Here is a 27,081-nt window from a genome sequence, read left to right on the forward strand (position 1 = left end):
GATGAAAAAATAAAAGAATGACAGTAATATTCAAAAGCATGACGGAAATAATTATGAGGGCTGAGAATATGTTGCCATTTCCAGAGAGCGCATATTTTGTAGCTATTAAGGTAGGATACCTTCTTTGAAAGAAATAACGATCTTTACCTCGTTTGGATTGGGACAGAGGCAAAATTAACAAGACATTCTCGCATCTTGTTCTGTCAATGGAAAAAATGAAAATATAAAATACATCCCAATGTTCTGTTCCAAAATACCAGTTTCTAGATCGTTGTAGCCTCTGTGTGCGCGGCCAAGCCGAGCAGAAAACAATGCCATTTAATGAAAAAAATAAAATAACCGGGCATCCATTCTGCAACGCACCGAAGTCGGTTTTAAACGAATAATTAAAATACTGCCGCCTTCCCTTCCCTTTTAAAAACACTTAATTCGACTTAATATGACTTGGGCGAGGGCAGAAATGCAGAGTTTTAAGAATGACTCATTTCTAGCCCGCCGGCCTCGCCGCGCAAAAGCAGAGCCGGCGTTTTCGAGCGTTTAACTTTTAAACTTCAGCACGTGCCTCCATCACGTGGGAAGGTTCCAAGCGGAACCGGAAGTGAGGGCTTCCATGGAGTCCCTGGTTTGTTGTGGTTATATTTAGAACTCTAATTTGGGGCGGATCAGGAAGGCGGAAGTTTCTTGGCCATTTCCTTTCATGTCCCGGAAGCTGAGGCGTTGTGGTTGCCGGCCTCGGCGAGAGTGAAGGGGCAGAAGCTGGGAGCCATGTCGTGAGGCTCACTGAGCTGCGCCGACGCCGCTCAGAAAAGGCTCTGCCGAGCCTGGTGGCGGTGGCTCGGCTTCCTATATGGGCCATATTATTTCGAGGAAAGGCACTAATCAGAGGGCGGAGAAAAATCACCTCCGCGCCCCCCTGAGGGGGAAGGTCCCTCCGCCGCCACGGACCCGGACCTGCTTCCTCCGGGGTCCCTGCATGCTGTGTTTCCTGGTCCACAGTGCCAGCCCACCCGCCGCGAAGGAGCAGCCGTCGCCTTCCTTCCTTTACACGGCTGCGAAGCCCCCCGGCGACCGCCACGCTCGCCGCCTCCTGCGCTGGCCTCCCGTGTCGGTCTGGAGAGAGCGGGGTCGCCGCTGCCGCCGCTTTCTCTTCTCCAGCCTGCTCATTTCGACGTCGCCGCCGCCCGCGCGCCGGGGCTTCTTCGGGTCTGCGCTGGAGAGCAGCGAGGCTCCCGTGGAGATGGTGTGCAAGCGCAAAGGGATCGGGCTGCGCGCCTATCCGCCGCGGAAACAGCCCCGTTGTGCCACCCTCCGGGGAAATGCGGCGGGCACCGGCGCCCCTTCGCCGCCCTCGGCCGACCCCGCCGAATGCCAACAGGTGCTCTTGCCCGAGCAGCACCTCTGCCCTCTGCCCTGCGCCGTAGACTGTGCCAGGGAAGCTTCGCCTAAAGACTCCGTCGCCGAGGATGGGAAGGAGATCATCCCAAGTAGCTCTCCTTCTCACCTGTCGGAGCTCGATGGGAGAGAGAAGCCCGAGCGGGGCGAACCTTACTGTGAAGAACCCCCCGAAAACCCGGAGGACTGTTGCCAAGACTCGCAGCCACCGCTGCCGGATATTAATCAGATGCCTCCCTCCATCCTTCTCAAGGTGGGTTTGGTGGGCATGAACTGTCAAGGGTGGTGTTGTTACGTATGATACGCAGACTTCTAAGGTATGCTGTGGTTATCTTGTTTTTTTTTTTAAGATAAGTTTTCTTCCTTCTGATCTTCAAGAACTACTCTTCATTGATATCTTAGATACCTGTGTTGTATCTAAGAGGTGGGTTTGGTAGGCATGGACTGTCAAGGGTGGTGCTGTTACATATGATACAGACTTCCAAGGTGTGCTGTGGTTCCCTTGTTTTTGTTTTTTTTTTAAGATAATTTTTCTTCCTTTCTCCTGATCTTCAAGAACTGCTCTTCATGGATTTCTTACGTTGGCTACCTCGCACCTACCTGTTTCTCATTTTGGAATCACTGGAATCATATATTCCAGTGCCTGGAATCTCATTGCAAGGGGTGCAAACCTGTCATTAGATTGCCTTTTGCTGCGCTACTTTGCCATAGAGATGGGGATGAAGAATTTGTGTTGAGGTCTGTGCCATTTTGTAATCAGTTTAAAGCACCGAGCTACAGGTTTATTGAAAGCAATGCTGATAAGGAGTCTTAGCTGAAGTTGAATCCCTGATTTGAGAGGATGTTGAATGCTTTTAGGAGATAATTTTTATATTGTCATAAGATAATACTCATTAATTTAGAACTGTTCTCTTCATGCTCTATTTATAAACAAAAATAACTTTCGATAAATCCATAAATTTATTCCATATGAACAAGAATTGCAGCTCTCATTTCTATTATACCGGAATTGCAGGAAGAAGTAAGTCTGAAATTGGAAGCTGCTCACCTGCTTCTTACATTGCAGGGTTTTATTTTGCTTCTTTTTAGTTTTAATCTGTTAGGTTGGGACTTTAATACGAGATGATTCACAGATATCATTTCTCAAAACCTAAGCCTATTTTTTGGATTATAATATACACTATATTGCCAAAAATATTTGCTCACCCATCCACATAATCAGAAGCAGCTATGAGTGAATACTTTTGGCAATATAGTGTACATTTGAAAGTTTTAGATGATTTTATTTTGGCTCTCTGCTACCTTGAGAATGGTCTGAGGAGAATCAAGCAGAATCCAGCATTATGTAAAATGCATAGGTGGCATTCAGGAAGACTGTATACCAAAATGATGTACATCTCTCTCTACATGGAAACAGCGAATATTGTAAAGATCCAATCTAAAGACCCTTAGTACCCACTGGTGAAATATAAAATTTTTGATATTTTATAAAACTGCTTTATTTGTTTCTTTACCCCACACTATTGCAGTTACTTCAGTTCTTCTTGAAATAGATGAACAAAAAGTCCTTAAATGACCCTACAAAGAATTCTATTTAAACTTGTAACTGCTATCTAACTTTACTTAATAGAACAGAGGTATGCCTTTCAATCTTTTAAAACAGTAACTTGTTAGTAACAGTTATTAACCAAATGTACCTAACAAATGTCATATATTCAAGTTACTTCAAGTTAAATACTTATTACTGTGGGTAACTTGCAGTGAAATAGTTAAAAGAATATTCCAAGAAGTAATAGTTGCATATTCTAAACATTTCTTTGCTGACAGTTTATTTTTACTTTTTTTAAAATTTGGCTAGCACTACATTATCCTTTAAAGATGGCAGAAAATTGATTTACAACAGTTCATTTAGGACTGACTTTCAACAGGTGCCAAAAAAGCCAGCACAGTTCTAGGCTGCATAAACAGAGGGACAGAATCAAGATCACATGAAGTGTTAATACTGGTTTATAATGCTTTGCTAAGACCACACTTGGAATACTGCATCCAGTTTTGGTCGCCACAATGTAAAAAAGATGTTGTAAAAAAATTGCAGAGAAGAGCAATAAAGATGATTAAGGGACTGTAGGTTAAAACATATAAAGAATAGTTGCAGGAACTAGGTATGTCTAGTTTAATGAAAAGAAGGACTAGGGGTCACATGATATCAGTGTTCCAATATCTCAGGGGTTGCCACAAACAAGAGGGAGTCAAACTATTCTCCAAAGCACCTGAAGGCAGGACAAGAAGCAATGGATGGAAACTAATCAAGGAGATAAGCAACCTAGAACTAAGGAGAAATTTTCTGACAGAACAATTAATCAGTGGAACAACTTGCCTCCAGAAGGTGTGAATGCTCCAACATTGGAAGTTGTTTAGGAGGTATTGTATTTGTCTGAAATGGTATAGGGTTTCCTGCCTGAGCAGGGGGTTGGACTAGAAGATCTCCAAGGTTCCTTCCAACTCTGTCATTCTGTTCCATTTGGTGACCATTCAAAGTTACAATGGCATTGAAAAAAGTGACTTATGACTGTTTTTCACATGACCATTACAGTATTCCTGAGGTTATATGATCAGAATTTAGACACTTGGCAGTGATTTAGATTTATGTCGGTTGCAGTGTCTTGGGGTCATGAATTACCTTTTGCAACCTTATCACAAGCAAAGTCAATAGGAAAGTTAAATTCACTTAACTGTGTCGTTAACAATTGCAGGGATTTACTTAACAACTGAGGCAAGAAAAGTCATGAAATGGGGCAAAATTCTCTTAAGAAATGTCTAACTTAACAGAAACTTTGGGCTCAATTGTACTCATAAGTCAAGGATTAACTGTATTTAAGTCTACTATGTTTTTTCAACACCAGGTATTTGTACCCTTTTTTACTCATCTGAAGCTCAAACGATGCATTATCTAAGGCTTTGTAAAAGTAGACATTTTCCATTAATTTTTATCCTCTTTTTCAGCAATGGTGTGTATCTTGATTCTTAATGGAAATGGTATGGTATCTGTATTTACAAAAATGCAAATCAAATGCTTGTGAATTTGTTCCAGCAATCTGTTAGACAAATCCTACTTAATATAGTTTCTGACTGTTGTACCCCTCCATCTCAGATTTTCACACACTGCAAAGAAACTTTCTCATTCCATTTAATAATGTAATTGCTACAGATACAATTTTATTTATAATACCACCCCTTTTTTAAAAACTAAATTTAACCTAATGGCTTAAAGCTTGCAACTATTATAAAAAAGTTGGTGGTCTAATAAACATATTGAATGTGTGCAAGGTTTAATTATTAATAATTTTTCATAGCCAGCATAGCAAACTTTGGAGTGGATGTTGCATATTAATGAGTAACTATGAAAGATGTACAGCTGGGATTACGTAGTTCTTTGAAAAAGATGATGGCTTGCATTGGATAACTGTTAAAATACTACTGTTGCCATGTTGTTAAAAGGAACTTTGAAGGCATATGACTTTCTCTTTTTATTTTTATAGATATTTTCCAATTTATCTTTGAATGAGCGATGTCTTTCAGCATCATTGGTTTGTAAATACTGGCGTGATCTCTGTTTAGATTTCCAGTTTTGGAAACAATTGGACCTCAGTAGTCGTCAGCAGGTATGGAATAGGCAATATTAACATATAAAATTTCAAAGTGACGCTTGAAAGATGAACATATGGAATGTATGCTATATCAGATCATTGCGAATTAAATGCAATTTATAGTTATGTTCATCTGTAAAACTAAGCCCAGGTTGATTATGCTATGTGCTATAGTATGTTTTTGTGAAGACTGACTCACTAGCAGCAAATTTAACAGATGTTCCTCTTCAAGTAACATTCCACCTATTAGGATTGTATGTAAGTTCAAATAGATGTTGAACTTGAATGAAAATGTGAGTGAAGCCATATGGTCCTGTCACTTCTAAAAGTGAACAGATATGACACTTGTTTTCCTTTACTGACTTTGTAACATTTTCTCAGTGGTTTGTGACACTTGGAAAAGCTAAAAGAAGTTTTTGCACACACATAACAGTTGCGTTCTTCTAGCCTTTTCACATTTTCCTGGAGAAAGTTGGGAGTCTGCTACAAGTCACTTTCTGAAACACAAGAACTGGGCGTGCATGTTGCTGAAAAAGATTGAGATGAGACTCTCTTCATCAGTGCCAGAATCTTTTTAGTGGTTTTCAAAGGTGCTAATTTTTTACAAGTGGCTATAGTAAGAAACAGACTGAAGCTTCAAAGAGACATGAAGTGTTTTGCTATTGAGACAAAATATGTGGAGTACTTGGTACTCTCTGAGCTTGGTTGTTTGCTTGCAGATGTTTCATTACCTGATTAGATAATATCATCAGTGATAACAGATTGAGTAATGAGGCATCTGCAATCAAGCTCAGAGGACATCTGCAATCAAGCTCAGAGGACATTGACTGCACAGTTCATCCCTGAACTACATCTATTCTCTTCCATTGGATACAGAATATATTGGCCCTTTCCTGAAAAAGTAGTCATGCCATGCATAGAGTGCAAAGTAATCTTTGCACAGGTCTTTGCTGTGGTTGGATGTCACTTCTATTTTCTGTGTGTGTTTCTTTTGTTTGATAGCTGTACAGAAGTACAGTGGCTCAATTGGGGATAAAGGAATTGTCCATGATTGCAGTGATACCTGCTTTTACATAAACTCATTGTTTCTAAATTTATTCAGTTCAATAATTTATTACATAATTTATATATTATGGTGTTCCAAATTTCTCTTAAGTGGTGATTGAAAACATTGGAAAAACAAACAGAGCAAATAAATGTAAATAAATCATTTTGTGTAACCCAGCTACCTAAGATCTTTCTTTGTGATTTTTCTCTAATGTGTATTGGGACAATATGAACTTTTTCTGTTCCAGACAAAAGATTCTAATCCTGGTTACTTTAATGTTGGCATAATGCAAGGGATTGTTCTAGTGCAAAATTAATATTTTTAGTCCCAAGTACTAAGAGGTCTACAGAAGTGCTCAGTCTTTGAAATCTGTGGTGAGAACTAGAATTTTTAGGTGTGTGTGTGAATTGTTGTGAACCAATTTCGTTGTATTTAAGTACAATGACAATAAAGATTATACTTATACTTATGTTAGATATAGGTTATAGATATTTGGAAATGTTCTAGGTAGAATGTTACATAATAGCCATTTTAATTTTCCATGTCACAAAAACTTAGACTAGAGAACTAATATAGGATCTTGCTCTAAAAGGTTTAAATACAGATTATCTAAAAAATTTACAGTGAAGTAACAACTATCTACACTGAGCAGTCAGTTCTAAAGTCAGAAATCATATATGTGTTGACATCATGTGGTTTTGTTTATATAATTTTTGATAAAGAAAAGTGTAATATTATATATTGGCTATTATTTTGACAGATCACTGATGAATTACTGGAAAGCATTGCATCACGAAGCCAGAATATAACTGAAATCAATATTTCTGATTGTCGTAATGTGACAGATACTGGTGTATGTATGCTAGCATCTAAGTGTCATGGACTTCTAAAATACACTGCATATAGGTGTAAACAGCTGTCTGATGCATCTCTGTCTGCTATTGCCTCACAATGTCCTCAGCTTCAGAAAGTTCATGTTGGCAACCAAGATCGTCTTACTGATGAAGGACTTAAGCAGGTAAATTTCTTCATACTAATTAAGTTCTGTTGTATGTCTCTTTAAATAATTCTGAGTATATTGTATTTAGAATTCAGCCATTGATTGTTTTATATGGGACAAACCAAGTTCTATTAAACTCAGTATATAATTAATGTAATTAATTACAAATATGCAAAATATAATAGTTATAAGTACTTTCATACTACTATTTTTTTAATATGTCATTTTGGAAACTTTTGAAATAAATTGTCATTTCTTGCAGGTTCTCACAGTATTCCGAATGTTACTGCCCCCTGCATCATGAATGATTACATAATTTTTAAGATACATAGTATGATTTATATCAAGGATGCCCTGTCCTTTATGTTCTTAGAATTTTGTACTTGTGCCAGAAGGCATTCTGAAAGTAAATTTACTATACTAGATAAGGCAGAGTGTGAGATATTGCTATCTGTGGACAATTGTTTAAGTTTGTAGATATACTATAACATTCTATACTAATCTTATTTCTTTAATATGAAAGTCTGTCATTCTTCCTAGTTACACTATAAATTGGAATAGGTAAACAATACTATTAGTAGTAGTCTTCAGAGTTGTGTTCATCTCAATTTAAAAGTTTATGGAAAACTTTTTCAATTGCTAAGTTCAAATGTATTTCCAGTCACAACATAAATGACCCATATCTAGACATATGGTCTTGAATTATTCTGGAAGTAACTAAGATGTTTTCAAGATAAATTTAAATGGGGATTAATTTATATTTTGCATAATATTTCAATTTTTATAACTTTCTACTGTTTTAAAACAAATATATAAGCTAATTAGAGGGTTTTTTTGGCAGAATAATTCTTCAAGATTTTATTTACATAAATTATAATTAACTATTGAGAAAGTTAGAAATTATTTTAATTAAAATTAATTAAAATAAATGCCCAGAACCTGATAGAGATTCTGCATAGTGGAGTAGAAGGATAAAATCCTAGGGCTTAGAATTATACTTACATTAATGCAGCCTAAAAGTTGCATTTATTCTTTTTGCTGCCATTTCACATCTTAATTCCTCCAATTACTAATCAGTTGTAATTCCAAGATATTCATAAATATGCTAGATATTTTTCATGATATATCTGTGCCTTTGATTTTAGCAATAGCATTAACAATAAGATTTATATACTGCCCAATAGTGCTTTACAGCAATATCTGGATGGTTTCAGCATATTACCCCCAACAATTTGGGTCCTCATTTTTCCCACCTCGGAAGGATGGAGGTCTGAGTAAACCTTCAGCCTGTTAGGATTGAACTCTAGGCTGTGGGCAGAATTAGCTTGCAATATTGCATTCGAATCATGTGCCACCATTTTCATTCTTAAGAGCATAGTTTTGCATTTGTATCTGTTACATTCAAATAAATATAGGAGGTATGAGTGATGCAAAGAGCCATGGAAAGATAACATGCTTGGCATCACAAGACAAGATAGAAAAACCTGCACATAGATTAGAGAACAAAGAAAAGTGTCCAATATCATTAAGAGAATAAAAGAATTGAAATGGAAATGGGCTGGTCACATAGCAAGAACTGATGGCAGGTGGAGTAAGGTAGCTATAGAATGGATTCCACTTGATAAAAAGTATCAACAAAAGAGACCTAAAACAAGGTGGATCGATGACATCAAAAAGAATTGCAGGTCCAATTGGCAAAAGAAAGCTCAAGACCAAATTTGCTGGAAACATGCGGAAGAAGCCTTTACTGTTCAGTGGGTAGACAATGGCTAGAATGATGAGGATAATGATAAGGATCTATTAAATAGCAGTTTCATCCCAGTTTAAAAATCTTATCATGGTTATATTGTGGGTGGAGGAAGCTGTGTTGGATATGTTTAATGCCTTGAGTTATTTGTAAAAATAATAAAGACAAGGTACAAATAAGTAATCAAATGGGATAAGATTAGTGATAATACTTGGTCTTGTCAATTCAATACTGATTTCTGGTATTTATAAATCAATCAATCTGCAATAGAATATTTCAAGGATTTATTTAACTCACATTGGTTGAGCAGTAATTCTGCCCAAACATGCTTTTGAAGATAATGACAACATTTGTCCAGTTCTAGTTGTATGGCACTTTAAAACTTCAGTGGTGTCCATGGTTTCTGAAAAATAAGAGATTTGAGCAGATCATCAGTGTTTTCCTTCCCATTATCCAAGAGGCTTTGAATTTGGAAATTTAATCTCATTCACATAAAATGAGTGTTCTCTGACCAAGTTTCTTTCAAACTCAGTCTTCATTCTGCTCTTAATAACATCCCTGTTTTTTGGGAGAAGACAGTGACAAGATACAAATTGAATAGTTTTATCTTTCCTTTGTGATTTGGTACCATTTTACCAGTGTAAAATGGGAATTATTTTGAGTGAACTGAATAAAATGACTTTTAATATGAAAACAAAATTTACATTTCAAATTTTCATTTTCCTAAAAGCACTCAAAGTAATGCATCAAATTATAATAGAAGTACATTTTTAAAAGTTGTCTGAGTATACGTACAGCTTTTTCTGAATAGAAAATGCATTTGAGCTCTGCAGTGTTCATTGAATTTAGGTTTGCAGTAAGGTACATGTTATACTTTTTATATGCCTTCCATATTCCCAACTTTCATTTCACTGCTTGGTTGGCTTAATGCTGTTATTTAGCTCACTGATGACATGTATCTCTACCTTAGGAAAGGTAACTTACATTCAGTTCTGGATGCATCTATAAATTGGCTTTTGAAATTTAACCTACTAAATTCTAAAACACTGAAATTGTACTGATTGAGAAGCTTACTGCTATGGACAATAATATATAGTTAGTTTTGAATGGAGTTGTATTTTATCTGAAGAAAAGATACATAGTATTTATTTCTATCAGGGTGATATTTTTGCCAGGTCCAGTTGTAAAAAAGCATCATTATTCACTTAGTAAGAAGCATTACTATTTACTGAATTTACTACCATGTTTCCCTGAAAATACGACCTGTCCTGAAACTAAGGCCTTGGCACATTTTTCGTGTGGGCAAAATATAAGCCCTCCCCCGCAAATAAGCCCCCTGGACAACCCCCCCCCCGCTCTGGCCAGGCAGAGCGCCGCTCACCAACCTAGCAGTATCCCGAAGGTGCCAAACCGTGGGAACCAGGAGGGCGGTTAAAGGTGATTGTGTTTCTTGGTGCCTTCAGGATACCGCTTGGTTGGTGAATGGCGCTGTGCCCAGCTGGAGAGGGGGATTGCCGAATGGCTGCTCTCTTGTGAGCGGACTTCCAAATAGCTGGGCACAGCCTATGGGGCGAATGGCTGTGCAACTCAACACAGCAGCCATGAAGCGACCACGCTCACTAGCAGCCACTTGGCAAGCCCCCTTTCCAGCCAGGCACAGCACCATTCACTGACCTAGGGGTATCGCCAAGCCGCGTGAGCGCCTGTTCACCGTCTCCCGGCTCACACAGCTTGGTGCCTTAGAAATGCCAGTGAATAGCACTCTACATGGCTAGAGAGGGGAATTGCACAAGTGGCTGTTCCACTCCCACACCTCCCAGCCTCATGATGCCCTGGCCCAGTTCTCCTTGCAGAGCCAGGGCACCTCCGCTGCCGCCACCTCCCGCCGCCACCATCCCAGCATGGCTTTTTCAGCAGCTTCCAAACAATGTTCCGGCAGTGGCCGCTCTGGGCATACATTCTATGATTGTGGGCCGGCTCGCCGGCACAGCGTACTCCCAGAGTGTACAACCATAAAGCGTACGCCCAGAGCAGCCACTGCCGGAAGACTCGGTTTGGAAGTTGCCGGAAAAGCCATGCTGGGATGGCAATGGTGGCAGCGGAGGTGCCCTGGCTCTGCAGCAAGAGCTGGGCCAGGGCATTGTGTGGCTGGGAGGTGCGCAAGCAGGAGTGGAACAGCCGCTCGCGCAACCCCCCTGTCCAGCCGGGCACAGTGCCATTCACTAGCATTTCGAAGGCACCAAGTCGCGGTAGCCAGGTGGCGGCAAACAAGTGGTCACGCGGCTTGGTGATACCCCTAGGTCAGTGAATGGCACTGTGCCCGGCTGGACAGGGGCTTTGCCAGGTGGCTGCTTGTGAGCGTGGTCACTTCATGGCTGCTGTGTTACGCTGCTGCGACATCACAACACAGCTCTTCACCCCTGAGGCTGTCCCTGGCTCTTTGGGAGTCCGCTCGCAAGAGAGCAGCTGCCCGGCAACCCCAAAACAATAAGCTCTCTCCTGATAATAAGGCCAAGCCATATTTTGTGGGTCAAAAGAAAATAAGACCCTGTCTTATTTTGGGGGAAACACAGTATTTACTGAAAGGTTAGTGCAAAAACTTTAGCACTGTGAATTCTTAATGGAAGCTGAAACATCTGTATGCAATATTAGTTTTATATTTATAGTTGTATATACTGTATACTGTATTGTGCTGATTACCAGTAAGTTGGTAGAACTGATGGCTTTATCAAACGGCTTTAAATGTTGTATGAAAAAAATGTTATTAGGAATTAAGATTTGCCTCAGACAACATTCTTCGGAGTAACCTCAAAGACAATTTCTACAGATCATATTAAATGTATAGTTAATCTAACAAGCCTGTCTCTTTTATGATTATAGAAAATTAGAAGTACATAACTACTGTGAACTGTTGAAGCACTGCAGTGAATACTGCAATAGAAGATAATGTTTTGAGACCAATGTGCTGCTAAAACATTGTTAAAATCTCATTATCTAACCATTTAATGTGCATATGCATATAGGCAAAAACATGCAAGTTGCTAACTGCCTGTTCTATTTTCAATGGAATTCTTTTTCTTGCTGGATGTTTTCCTATCCTTGTAAATTGTTTTGGTAGTTCTATGGTAATAAGTAGAGTACAGATGGTTTCAAGTATGTTGTTAATGCAGATATTTTAACTTCATTTATAGTTGGGCTCAGAATGCAGAGAATTGAAAGACATTCACTTTGGGCAGTGTTACAAGATTTCAGATGAAGGAATGGTCATTATAGCTAAAGGATGCCAGAAGTTACGGAGAATATACATGCAGGAAAACAAATTAGTAAGTATTTTCTGCTATAACTTTAAATTGAAATTGTCCATAAATTATTTCAGTGCTCTCGCCCCAACCTGTACAAGGATTTATAAGTTACATTAGATTGATTCTCAATAAGTTTTTGGATAGAAGATTCTGAAAACATCAATGGATTGTGTCAGCAGTAATTTCTTGCAGGAAACTATTCCGCCAGTAAAGGAATTTGTGAAATATCTCCCTTTTGAAAAATAGTCCAATAGTTTGCTGTATTCTCTGATTTTCCACCCCACATTTCCATATTATAGTAAACTTGTAAACATGTTCAGTTATTTAGAACTTTTTTAAGGATAGCATGATGTTGTATTGGTCATTATATTTAGAATTTTAAGTAGAGACATTCATGAATGTTGAATATTAAATTCTAGGTACAAGTAGGTTAAATATTGCTGCTGTATCAGCTTTTGAACTTCCAAAATATTTTGTAGCTCTTTTTTTAGATGTTCTTTCTAGATGGGTGTTATATTCCTATTAGTTCTCAAATTAAAACTAATTTATTACAATTTTATATAAAGAGATCAACACTGACATATCTTGTAAATCCTACTACATTTTGAGAATCAGTTGTCCTTTTGATCTATCCAGATGGTTCCTTTTATTGCAATTTGAGCCTTCTTAAATCTCTTGCCATAGTGAAACCTTAGTTTATGGGCTGTTATTCAATGGAATATGGATGCAAGGGACAACATATTAAATAGATTGACCTTCCCTCAAACCGATGATGACGCGGAGCTGCTTGGCCCAAGGAATGGTAGTTGGCTCGCTTCTTCTCTTCAGCGAGGCGGGAAAGACGTGGGGGCTGCTGAATGGCCACTGCTCTGCTTGACCGGGAACGGCCCATTGGGTGAGGAGGGGTAGAGATCCCTTCCATTTGGATTAACGGTTCCTCACGGGTTGTCTGAAAAAGTGGGAGTCCGAGCAGTGAGCCACCTTGTCCTATGCCTCACTTCCTGCATAGTGCCCGCTTCACCTGCTCCTTCTCCAGATGACCCAGGCGGCTACATTCGGAGTATAAGACGCACCCAGGTTTTCCCCCTCTCTTTGGGGGGAAAAAGATGTGTCTTATATGCTGAAAAATACGGTACATGTTTAGGAGTAACATTTCAAAGTGTCTGTAAGGCAGGGACGTGCAGTCAGGGGAGGCAGAGCCTCACCACTGTCATGAAAAGAAAAAAAATGTAAAAGGAAAAAGGCAAGAGCTGAGGTCAGGCTGAGCTAGTTGCTGCCAGAGTCACCGTGGATGACTCTCCTTAACTGTTTAAAAAAGCCTCTTAAAAAGCGCCCTCTACAGGAGGAGGCAGGAGAACGACCTGCCTCATCTAGTCTGACTTTAGGCATTTTATGATCACTCGAGCAGAGTTAAGCAAAGGTTAAAAGCCTAAAAATTCCTGACTTAGGTGAGGCACGTCATTCTCCTGCCTCCTCCTGTAGAGGGTGCTTTTTTAGAGGCTTTTTTAAACAGTTAAGCAGGGTCATCCACGGTGACTCTGGCAACAACTAGCTCAGCCTGACCTCAGCTCTTGCCTTTTTCCTTTTACATTTTTTTTCTTTTCATGATGATAGGCAAGAACGAGTTGAAATCTTCTCTGAAACAGCTGGAAAAGGTCCGTGTGGGTCGGAGGGAGGGGGAGGAACTCAAACTTCATCGTCAAGTGTATATCCCTCCCCAAGTGTAATTTGATTGCAGGCAGAGCCACGTTGCCTTTTCAAACACACACACACACATAACTATGCTACACTGATTACAAGTTTGAAAAGGCAACGTGGCTCCGCCTGCAATCAAAGGCTCGGATTGGCTCCAATCCAACTTCTGTGTTTGTGTTTGTTTGAGAGAGAATGAGTGAGAGAGGGAAGGGGGTAGGAGAGATAATCCAATCCAACTTCTCTGTGTGCATGTGTCCGTTTGAGAGAGGGGGGTGGGAGGGAGAGAGGGAGGAAGGAGGGAGAGGGAGAAGAAAAACAATGAAGGAAACTTTTTTGCAAAGGAGAAAAACAAATGCTGTCGCTTTAAATCGGAACTGAGCATGCCTGGCTGTGGAATTCTGGGAGTTGAAGTCCACAAGACTAAAATAATTTGAAACCCACCACTGTGTCAGTGCCTCACCAGCCATAAACCTCAACGCACATCACTGCTGTAAGGAGATGGCCAATGACTAAGGTTAAGAACTGCCTTTGGAGATTTCTGAGATAATGTTAAAGCTGCCATTTTAAAATATAGTAATTTTTCACATCCATAAAGAGACCAAATGTCTTTTAACTATCTATAGTGTTCCCACTTTAACTAAAGTGCCACAAGATGCATAAAATCACATCTTTTGAAATTTTTAGGCCCATGTCTTTGTGTTTCTTAGGAAATAACACCTACATGTATCTCTAGCTTCTCACATAACTAATCAAAATTGAAATAAATCAATATCAAGCCATAACAAAGAAGGTACGCTTTATTGAAAAATAAGCCTAGAAATCTTCATCTCAAGTTATCTCCAGCGAAGGGAAGACCAGGTGCTTGAGCCATGAGGCTTATTCTCATGACAATATACCTTGGATTACTACATCTGAAGTAAAGCATTGCATACATTTAGCTATGTTGTCTTTTGTGCTTCTGATTCAAGGAAACTCATTGCCTTTCTGGTTCTGTGTTTCCTACTATCTTAACAAGTAATTGTAATGCTGTCCTAAGTTTGATTATTGCTTTACACATAATATATGACTCAATGTTTTTTAATCACCTTGTGAGACTGAAATGCTTTCTGGAGTTTATCATTTTTCACATTGGAGTAGTTGCTGTTGCATGCTGCTTTCATATGACATTTACTTGTTCATTTTCATGCTATGCTTGAAGCTTTGAAAAGCATGGGCAATTAAAATACAATGCTTAGTGAACACATTTCATGAAGACACTTGGGGGTTTCGGCTGAATATTGTCAAGGTATCGTAGTCTGAAAGCATGTCTGGTTGCACGGAAAGTATCCTGCATTGGCAATCATATATCCAGTTGTTTTGAGCCTTTAAAAAAATCTACTTCTGCAACATCTTCCAGCTGAGTCACTGCAATTTAGCTTTGCAGGAGTGCTGAGTAGTCTCAGTTAATTACATTTATATTTATATTTATATTTTTTATATTTTTTATTTTTTTATATTTTTTATATTTTTATATTTTTTATATTTTTATTTATATGATTATCTAAGAAAGTTTCTGAGGAGTTGGATTTTCATTCATTTCCCCCAAGAGTAGCAATAAAAATAATTATACTAATATGCAAATATTAAAAGTTTATTTTAATGCTGCATATGGCTGCCCAACTCACTGTAATGGGAAAAACTATTGTTTATATGATATTGATTCTTGCATGATATTGATCTTTTTAGATATAGACATGTCCCATTATCTATATTTTCCATTGTTTCACTACTAAGTGCTTTCTGCACTTTATTTTTTTATTAATGATTCCTTTATATTGATAGTACTAAAAGGTCTACCCCCTCAATATCTCCATTGTCAATTCTAAGGTTAATTGATTGACCTTAGTTGTTAATTGTTAATTGATTTTATTTCCACATTGCTTCTAGATCCTTATCAGCATGGTTCTTGATTTTAAAGCAATTCCTGATATTCTCCTTGTAAATATGGTTATTCGCTCAAGGTTATATTGCAAAATTTGATTTTCTTTGTATTTCCACTTTAGCTTAGCTTTGAATTCACACACGTGAATTTTGCAATCTGTTCTAGAACTCCCTGGCTATGTTATTGAACTCTTCCACTTCCTTCTGCTAATATAATCAGTTTTGATTTCTGAAATAAATAGTTCAGGTTGGGCTGTTGGCTTGAGCTCTGAGGTTGGTAATAGGCATCCCACTAAACAACAGCAACAACAACAAATCACAACCCATCATCTCACAAGAAATTGGACCACTTCTAAGTAACAGCAACCAGCCATTCAAGCAGACCAAAACCAGACCATGACTCAGCAGTATCTGAACAAGCAACACTAATTTACATCACACAGATGGTACTTAAAACCAAAGACCATGTCTTGGTAACAACAGCCAGCCAATCAAACAATCTGAAGTCAGACCATGACTCAAAAGTAGCCAAACAAACAACATCCACCTTAATTTGCATAATTTACATTTAAAGACAAGTGCTCTGACAGACGCATTGATGATGTCTCTAATGGTAACAAAACGTTTGCAACCAAATTGCCAAGCTCAGAACTCAGACCAACAGCCCAATTTTATTTCTCTCTGTTCTGTCTGATACAGCCCATTGTTTTGGTTATTTGTAGAATGTATTAGAAATGAAGAAATCATTGACTGGCAGAACCTGATAAGTTATTTTCCCCTTCATTTATGTTTCCTAGACCATGCTACATTTTCTTCATTATTTCCAGCCCTGGCGTTACAAGGTCCCATCATAAACATATTTTGCTCAGGCAAAATATAATTTCAGATTGAACCGTCCAATAAAACATGCCAACTTCCTCTTCTACAGGAGTGGTTGGAGCATAAAGTGGACAATCATAATGGTAAATGATTGTCTCTGAAGTCTAATTGATATTAGACTTCACATTGTATCCAAATACTATTTTTGCTGTATCTTTCCATTTATGAAAGCAGCACCATTCCTTCTTTATTTTTCATGTGTAGAATATTAAATAGTAAGATCTTAAGCGTCCAATTTTAGTTTGTTTCAATTTGCTGATGCTTTAGATGATGGTGTGTAAACAATTTATTTCAACTTTTACTACGTGGAGTTTTCCAAGGTACATTTTATTTCCCTTAAGCTCCATATTCCCACAGTAATTTTGGTATGACCCCTTTGGGTTTTTTTTTCCATGTATGGTAACATCAACCAGGAAATGTCTCAAAGGCTTTAACTGAGCCACATTTTTTTTGCAAATGCGAGATTTAGCATTGCCTTCTCCCACTCTATATGAAGTGATGCCTATTGACACTCTTGTGATCCTATGCCTCCAGCATTTCCCTGTGTGGCTACTGACTTACAAAGGTACTTACTTGTTTTAGTTGGGATGACATTCAAATGGTAAGAGTGTAAAAATGAGTTTTTAACTTATTTTTTACACACACACACACACACACACACACTGAGATAGCTTAGTAGGAAGGGAGATCTGTTGTTGGATCAAAATAAAGCTATTGCCTAGGTTTCCTATTAAGCCAACTACCTGTTTGACCATTTTTTATTGCAAGTGGATTGTGTTTTTACATGTGGGAATATATAAACAAGCCATTTGCACTGTACATTGTAATATATTATTGTGCATGTAATTTGTAAAACAATCTTCATCTATTGCAGAATGTTTCATATTGGTATTCTGTTAAACCCTGCAGTAACTAATATTCTTGATAGCTATTTTTAGAGTGATTTTGCTTGAATGCATTATTTTCTCTGTTAAAATTCTTTTCATTCTTTAAGTGAATTACCAGTAAATTTCTCAGATGACTGTGAAAACACACACAAAGTTCTTAAAATGCTCTGGGTAAGGTATTATCTGCAATAAGTAGGAAAAAATAATTGCAGTTGACCTTTAGGTGGCAGTATGTCTTTAGAGATGCTTATATATGCCTTTATGTCCTTGGTGAATAATGGAAATGCCAGAAATGGTAGATTTTGATTAGATTGTGTTACTATGTGGACATAATTTACAGAGTACAGAATATATTTTTATTTTGCCTTATATGCTAGTTCAATAGTCTTAGTTATAACAATAAAACTATATGGCTGAAAAATTATGTCTTTTTAATATATAACTGGTATTGAACTGACACTATTTGATTGCATATCAGTTTAACTTTTGGAGTAAAAAACCTTCAATAATTAGATACTATTTTATTTATGTCGGACATTTAAAATGGAACTTTTATTGGAAGAACTTAAAGTGGGTAGTTTCAGGTTTCCAATTATAACCAGTTGGAATTGGAATTAACAACTATAGTGTGCATTTATAGTTAACTTTTCTTTCTGTGAATTGATTTGCCTCCTGCTATGTTACTACTCTAGAATAGCAGTTATATTATTACTTTATTTCAGATATTTAAGATTAAATTCAGCTGTGTGTGTGTGTATAATTAATAGAATATATTATATATTATATATGAATATAATAATATATATTAAATACATGAATATACAAACATAGAAGTTATACTTTAGCAAGTTTAGTAAAAAAAATACTTCTGAAAAGATGAAGTGTTCCAGATGTAAGAGAACCAGGTATCAGTTCTTTTATGATCAGTATCATAAAAATTTGACTTTTCAGTTCCCCTCACCGGCTAAAATTGTGTCAATTCCATTTTCTCTATGTTTGCCGTTCATTTTCCGGCAAAACATTCTTTAGGCTTGGGGAAAAGTTTTTCACTAATCTCTAGGTGTTCCATATCCAGGGTGCAATAAAATAATTTTTCTCCATAGTATCGACGGGAGAGTCTAGGATGGGTTATTCTAGCCTGCTAAATCGTTGACTGAATTGAAAGTCTGAAGACACATCCAGAGTGCATTAAAACATTTTTTGTAATATTGCAGGTAATCCTTGCTTAGCAATTGCTTCAAAGAGCAACAGTTAAAATGGTGATGAAAAAATAACTTTGTCACTAATCCTCACATATACATGCAGTCTATAAAGCAAAAGAAAGCTAAAGTAAGATTGTAAGCACAATTGTGGTTTCACTTTGTACCATTTCACTAATAACTGAGTTGCTAGTGCAATTATGGTCACTAAATAAGGATCCTCCTTAATACCTTCTTTGTTCAGAGAGAAATTATTTGGCAGCTTGGATGGTAGGGGTTTATGTAGGAGAGCCATTCTAAAGTGGAGTTCTGTGAACCCCAAGTTTCAGCAACAAGTCACTAGGAGTTTTGGATGACATTATTTTTTTAAAACAAGCATAATTTTTAAGCAGGGCATTCTGAGATCTGAAAATTAATTCAGGAGTTGCTGCATAGTAACATAGGTTGAGGAAGACTACTCTGGATATAGGGAATTGAAATAGAATAGAATAGAATTCTTTACTGGCCAAGTGTGATTAGACACACAAGAAATTTGTCTTTGGTACATATGCTTTCAGTGTACATAAAGAAAAAATAAAATAGAATACATTCATCAAGTATCATAAGATACAACACGTACTGATAATCATAGGTTCCTAATAATCATTTCAAATTATACTAGGAAACAAATTAACAATATAATTTTTAAAGATACAAGCAAAATGGTTATAGTCATAAGTGGGAAGAAATAGGTACTAGGAAGGAAGAGAAGAATAATAGTAATACAATCTTAGTAGGTAATATGATAGTGTTGTGAGAATTAGTTGTTTAGCAAAGTGATGGCATTCAGGAAGAAACGGTTCTTGTGTCTAGTTGTTCTGGTATGCAGTGCCCTATAGCATTGTTTTGAGGGTAGAAGTTGAAGTAATTTGTGTCCAGGATGTGAGAGGTCTATAGTTATTTTCACAGCCATCTTTTTGACTTGTGCAATATACAGGTCTTCGATGGAAGGCAGGTTGGTAGCAATTGTTTTTTCTGCAGTTCTTATTATCCATTGAAATCTGTCTGTCTTGTTTGGTTGCAGAGCCAAACCAGACAATTCTAGAGGTGCAGATGACAGACTCAATACTTCCTCTGTAGAACAGAATCAGCAGCTCTTTGGGCAATTTGAACTTTCTGACTTGGCGCAGAAAGAACATTCTTTGTTGTATTTTTTTAAATAACATTTTTGATGTTAGGTGTCCATTTTAAGTCTTGAAATATGTTAGAACCTAGAAACTAGAAAGTCTGTATTGTTGATACTGTGTTGTCTAGTATTGTAAGAGGTGATTGTATAGGAGGGTTTCTCCTAAAAATCTACCACCGTTTCTACGGTTTTGAGTGTATTTAGTTCCAGATTGTTCTAGATCAGATATTTGATGTTTAAAAGATTAACAATTCATTCCAAATAGCTGATTGGAACACTGTTTCAAATTTGAAATGGGTTGTTCTGTCTTATAGAAAGATATTTTGATAACAAATTTGATTTTATTGGAAGAGTTGCAGCTTAAAACACATTTTGAGCTTAAAACGCTTCTAGTGAGATTGGAACATTTATTATAAGTCAAAATTTTATGAATTAATAAATTACAGTATGTAAGAATGATTGGGCTAGAAAAGAATCACTGATTCAAATTCATTCTTAACTACTGAAAGATTGGTTTCTAAGATCCAAGTTAATTTTGAGAAATTTATAGTAATATCTGGTTACTATATGGTCACTTTCTGGTTTAACAAGCCATCTCTCTGAGGAAAATGTAAGAAGGACATATATTTGAGTTGTTGACATACATGTAATCTTATTACTGATAAAGCACTCTAAATTAGAGTATCGTTGCTAAAATTTACTTATTCATATGGACATTTTAAAGTAGGAAACAGGAGCACAAGTTAGTAGGAAACATAGGAGCACAAGTAAGTTTTGGAGTAATATAAAATACTTAGGTGAAGTATTTTAGAAATGCTTAATATTTTGGTATCCAGCTCTTGTATAATCCAATTTTTGTATAATTCAACATTGTATTCCAAGTAGAACAACTACTGTGCTTTATCACAGCTGTCATTTTTTTAAATGTGGATTTTTGAAGTTTTTAGGTTTGAGTTCTGGCAATGGCTTTTATGTTTGTTAACTGTATTTACTTCTGTGACACGCTTCTCACATTTTATGCATATATGTTGTTCTGTCAAAATTCACTATTTCTTCTCTTGTAATGCACACTTAATGGCTTGTTTATATCTTGTGTTCATTGTGAATCTTGTATACTTTGTATTTCCTCTATGTTTTAAGTTATACAAATCACATATACTGTGTGATATGTTGATGTGTTTAGAAATGCGTAGCATATTAGTTATTTATCACTTTTCAGCCTGATTGTTGAGAAACAGCTGGGGATTTGGCTAAGCCTTTGTATGTAGATTAATGTGTAGATATTAAGACTAAATGAAAAAAGGTACTTTTACTTGATCTGTTTTTTTAATTTCATATTTCATTGAAATGATTTCATATACTTTACTTTCTACATATAACAGTAGCGAGGGTTTGCCTTGCAAAGGTTTTGCAGTTGTAAATTTCAAAGCAATTTTAATATGTGTTTTGATAAAGAATTCAAACATTTTTCTGAAAGTGTTGGCATATTTTATATTCTCATGATAAACATTTTCAAGTGTATACTATTTTATGCGAGTAAATTAAATGCATATTTGAATTAGTTTTTTATCAGCTTTAACTATTTTCCTCTTGTAATGCTTCATGGTGATATTTTGATGAAAATAACTCTATGCATCCAAATAAAGGACAATTGAATATAGATCTAATTTTCACATATATTAAGTTAGGATTTTTTTTAAAGGTTGCATCTTAAATGAGCTGTGTTTACCTGGTTCAATCATAAACTATACTGTTATGTGTGAATTCACAAAACATATTTCTCCAAAAGAATGCAAAATCGTGTAATAAGGTTGACGAGACCATTAGCCAATGCATATAAAAGCTATTATTGGTGTCTTATCTTATATTATGGTTTAATTACTGGCATGTTTAATCAGGAATAATTATATGTACAATGGCACTTTTTTCTATGTTTCTAACATTAAGATCGTTTTACCAAACTTCAACATGAAGCAATCCTATTTGAAATAATATTTGTATTTTTACATTTTCTTCATGAAGTTAGAATAAACTATTATATAATTTAAAAAGTGGTATATAAAAAGTAGTATATAATACTTTTAAAACTTATTCCATCTCTGAAAATTACAGCAGCTTCAGAGAGGATTAGAATCTCTGTGGTTATTAAATGAAATGTGAAATGCTTTTCTCAATGTAATTTAATTTTTTTCTTGTAGTCAAAGTGCAAAGGTTATCTTTTTCTTTAATTGCTTTTAATGCAATATTTGCAGCAGTGAAAAGAGAACCTTTGTTATTTATTGATAGAAAATAAGAGTCTAAAGAATATAAGTGCTTTTAAAATTTGATTTGATCTGCCTGAATTTTGTTACATCTAATTTTAATTCTCTAAACTGTTATCAGCAATTAATATTTTACTTTTTGGTATGTTTATCTGAAAGCAAAGTGATGAATTGAAATACAAATATGAGCATCAAAACTGGAGGTTTAAACAGTTTTATTCATTCAAATATATTTTATTTACTCGTAATTAAAAAGTAAATGTCTTAAATCTGGATTTTTATTTAATGATGTTCTTAAAACAGTCTATTCAGTCAAGATTGCCAGCTGGTTTCCAGTGCCCTGTTTGAAATCTTTTTAAAAAGCTCCGTACAGGATATTCACTATCTGAAAGATTTAAACAGTCTTTCCATAACCGCATTTGTAGACTGTGTTTCATAGTAACTACCATAACATTCACAGCGTTTAAGAGGACAGAGAAGCTGACATGAAAAGATAGTAATTCATGAAGACTTGGCTTCACAGTGTGTGTATAATCCTTCATGCTCTCAATGGTACCATAACCCCTGTGCCCACCAGAACAAAAGAAACTGAATTGGAAATTGTGGGAGCTGGGGAATGTTCCATTGCCAGTGCAACGCATGGCCCATAGGCCTTGTCAGGACTTAGTTTGAGGTCCTTTATTCTTTCTGACAGATGTGAGGTAAGTTCTATGAGGTGGAAGTCATTACTCGAGTGAGGGCAATGTCAGATCAAAAGTAACCAGTGATCAAACAAGGTAAAGGGTCTGTGGAAAATAGGCTTGCTTTCTGGCTTTGACACCTGCCTGATCAGGGGTGAAAATGTGTCTTGTGTATCAGGTGAAGTAGATTTTCTTTGATGTACAGTGAATGGGAAAAGATGGAAAGTGAATTGGAGACAGGAAGATTCTGATTTCCTTTTTCTTCTGCAGCTATTAAGTCTGCTTTTGTTACATGATTCTGATATTGGCTGTGCTTTTGTTGTAAGGTTTGTGAATAACCCCTTAATAAATTGTGAGATGTTCATGCTTGGGCAGCATACCTAAAGTGCCTTGGAAATGCTAACTAAATACTCTTCTTATTGCTGATGAAAATAAGGTATATAACCTTTTAAGAAAATATCTTTGTGCTATGGGCAAGGAACAGTGTTGTGGCATTAACTTGTAAAAATACATTTTGGGGAAAATCTTTGGCTAGCTAGATAAGTTTATGTCAGAGGTTATGCTTTACATCTAAGCAATCATGCAAAACATTATACTGTAAAATACATGAAAGTCACCAAAGCCAGATAATTTAATGAATTAAAAATCCTATAATCTTATGGAAATATTTTCTTTTTTTTAAATTTTTATTTACAAACATACAACATACACACACACACACACACACAAAACTTAGACGTACACTACATTTACACAATATAGTACAAAGAGGAACTTCCTGTTCTTACTAATAGCAATTTCAAATCAATACAATTTTCCTTATGTTATTTCCCCTTCTAATATATTTCATTTGCGTTTCACCATTTTAACCCTCCTGTTTTACTCATCTATCTGCCATATTGGATGATTACCTCTAATAAATTTAAACTCGTATGAATGTATGTATATATGTATGTATGTATGCATGCATGTATGTATGTATGTATGTTAATTCTCCTAGAAACTTTTTCTGTTGCAAATTTTAATGGAAAAATCCAATAAATTAACTTTTCTATCTGATCCTTTCCCTACTATTCTCCAGAAACTAGGAATTGGAAAACCATATAAGCGTGTGTCACTCATGCAAGGAAAATTAAATAAGGGATTCATTCATATATGATTCTTATTCCTAATTTACAGGAGTTATTTTCTTTACATTGAGTTGCTACCCCTTATTCTGCTCCCATTCAGATTGTAAGTGAATGGTTTTCTAGCCCTCCATTGGCTAGTAGGTGTTAAGGGAAAGGAAAATCCGTTTTCACTTCCTCCTATTAAAGGCCAAGTACCTTGGTCTAACCCCTCATTTTGGGCTAATAAGCCAAATATCTCATCTGTTGATGTCATTAGTGCATTTTGTTGCATAAGCTTATTCTGTTGGAAATAAACATTTAGGTGTTTGAAGATACTGTAGGTATCATCTTTAATTAGGCTTAGGAGAAAGCCTTCAGTGCAATGTTGTTCACCTTGTTATTACCAGTTAAAGTCCTTGTATTCCTGCTTTGCCATCGCTTTAGTTTCTGGGTTTCCTTTATCAGCATTTCCAAATTTAAGGTATTCTAATTATCTAATCAGGAGTTTATTAAGACATGAAGTACTGTTGGCAGGGTATTCCTATTCAGAAATAGTTGTAACCAGTGAACCAGATGGTAAAAGAACTTCAGGTAATAAAGCAAAATCAAAGAATACTAGCATGTTATGAGCTAGTGTTGTAAAAGTACGGACATTATTATTGAAAAGAATCTATATTTTAAATATATTTTACACTTTTTTCCTGTGTTCTGTTTATACAGGCATAACACAGGAATAAAAATGGTGATCCACTAATATTGCCAACTTTTCCTTATTGCTGTAGGATCTTGCTGCTTTATTTTAAGTGCCATCTTGACAAGAAGGATCTGTTTTTGTGAGTAGATATCTTTACCACTCACCTGCCTGTAGCTTTTCCTTGACACTATCCCTGGAGGGAAAAACTTGGAAGATTTCTAAACACTCAATTGTGTACAAACCCAAGGAAGTTGCTATAAATCACTATAAGATAACATAATAAAAATGACATAATATAGAAATGTGATGCTTTTAATTGGCTTTTAATTGTAAGCAGAGTATAAATGCAATCACTATTTTACATAATTATGGTAGTTTCCAAGCAACTAAGAATGAAAAGCTATGAGATACAGAGGTAGAGGCTAATAAATATTCATGGGTATCAGAGATGCTTAAGGAGAAAATAATGCAGATGTTCTTTGTTCAATTTAGCCCTCTTTAAGAATCCCACAAAATTAAGTTTTGAAAGTAACAAATGCAACAAAAATGCTGCACTCCCTTTTCTCTAATCTTCCAGTATTGTCAGAGAAGATTTATGGCGGGGGGGAGGGGGAGCGTATTCTAGTTCTGTAGAACACTGCAAGCATTCACCCAGATGTTCTTGCACTATCCTTATGGATCTTTCCTGTCAGCATAAGGAGGTGAGCCGAGAGAAAGGACCCCATGGTCTTCACAATCAAAATGTTTCTGTCTACAAGAGAATAAAAAACAATAATTGCTTGCTTATTTTTCTTAGGGAACTAGGTTAATAATTAGGTTAGGGAGGAGTTCTTTCATCTGGAGTGCTTATGTTATCTAGTGTTGTAGAAACACTGGAGACCTTGAAGAGACCATCAGTATTACTGTGTAATATAAGCATGATAGACTATTTCTATCCAAAGTAAAGGGAAACAATAGAAAATGTTTTTTTAATGTATGAATACAACAACATATGATGAACTGATAGTCATCATTAGTTAATTGTCCTAAAAAGAGAATGCTACTGTGAAAAAGAGCAATCTAGAATTATTTTTCAGTTTGGATCTTTGCTTCAGAAGGCATCAAATCAACAATGTTTCCAAATAATTTGCCTTATGTAATTTTTGTGACATGTTTTTCCTTAGAAATAATATTTACAATATGAGGTACCTTATTTATTTAGTGCTTGTAATAGCTTTATTACATTTATAGTTAGGGAAAATTAACTTGGATCTATTACACTCAAATTAGCACTGTGACTATGTTCAATTTAATATTGTAGCATAATGGGGACTGAAGGAATTGCAGTATTACAGTATTTGTCTCATTTCTTGTTATGCACTGTTGTTCATAGTAAAATATGTAGATACGAGTGTAGATATGTAGATACCTAATTTCTAGTGTAGAGGAAAAGTTAACTCTTTTAAAAAAGTAAGTAATTAAGAATTATGTAGTAGTTAAAACTCACTTTTACAACAATAATGCTTAGCATATAGTTTTGTTGGACAGTTATTGAAGTACATAGCAAAACTGCTAGAACAGATAAAGTCTGTAGCCAATGATGAAAGAAACACATCTTACACAAAATAGTGAAATAACATTATGAAAATGTTCAGTTTGATAAAGTACTATGTATTCATCTTATTTTAGAAGGTTTTGTTATTTAACTATAAAACTTGGGATTGGTTTCAAGAATGTGTATGTGTTTCAGAAGTGATTGTTGATGCTTTTCTGGTAAAACTACAGCTTTTTTTCACTACCCAGATGTAATGATGATGATGATGATGATGATGATGATGATGATGATGATGATGATGATGATCTGTTATTTCATGAGATTTAGTATCTTAGTGACTTCATATTCATCTATGGAACTTAAACATGAAAAAGCTTAAAAAAGGAAAACATTGGTAAATATGAAATTAGTTTAGATAACAAGGATAACCAAAGTTTCTCAGATAGAATTTTACAAAAATACTTGTGTTAAACTCATATGCTGTTGACAAACATATTACCTATATACTATGCCAAGTGACTAAGAAAATTCCATATTAAGCATATATTGCCTTCTAAAAATTTTTAATATATGTTTGTGTATGTATATATCCTTTTATCATTAGATATACTATAAATTCTGCCTCTCTTGTGTTAGAAGAGCAGAATAGAATATATTTAAAAGAAAATAAATCCTAAAGACCTTAAATATTAAACATTCTTAGTTAAATTATAGTTTAATATGAAATTGTTGTGTATATGCTTTTTTGGTACAGTTCTTTTCATTATTTCTATCTATATATACAGTGATATTTTAAAGCAAGTGAGTGCCATAAAAATATTCTTTTTTTATTTTAGATTTCACGTTTGGCTTTATTAATGAAAAACAGTATTTTTCACTATGTTCAGTGAAATAGGCTTGCCCTAACAATATTTTATCTTCA

At 36.0% G+C, this 27,081-nt stretch overlaps 1 protein-coding gene across 3 annotated transcripts in view; it reads left to right on the forward strand.

The window, feature by feature from the left end:
* The first annotated feature begins 667 nt into the window (after positions 1–667).
* Positions 668–27,081, forward strand: part of FBXL17 (F-box and leucine rich repeat protein 17) — a 138,095-nt gene continuing 111,681 nt past the window's right edge. For 2 of the 3 annotated variants that reach the window (XM_032214120.1, XM_032214119.1), the window contains exons 1-4: positions 668–1,645; positions 4,932–5,054; positions 6,848–7,105; positions 12,026–12,157. In XM_032214120.1, coding sequence (XP_032070011.1) covers positions 848–1,645; positions 4,932–5,054; positions 6,848–7,105; positions 12,026–12,157 — 1,311 coding nt within the window. In that variant the 5' untranslated portion in view covers positions 668–847. The remainder of the gene's footprint in view (positions 1,646–4,931; positions 5,055–6,847; positions 7,106–12,025; positions 12,158–27,081) is intronic. The other variant, XM_032214118.1, reaches the window with a different exon arrangement.

This window comes from Thamnophis elegans, chromosome 3 (assembly GCF_009769535.1).
Source record: "Thamnophis elegans isolate rThaEle1 chromosome 3, rThaEle1.pri, whole genome shotgun sequence".
NCBI classification, from domain to species: domain Eukaryota; kingdom Metazoa; phylum Chordata; class Lepidosauria; order Squamata; family Colubridae; genus Thamnophis; species Thamnophis elegans.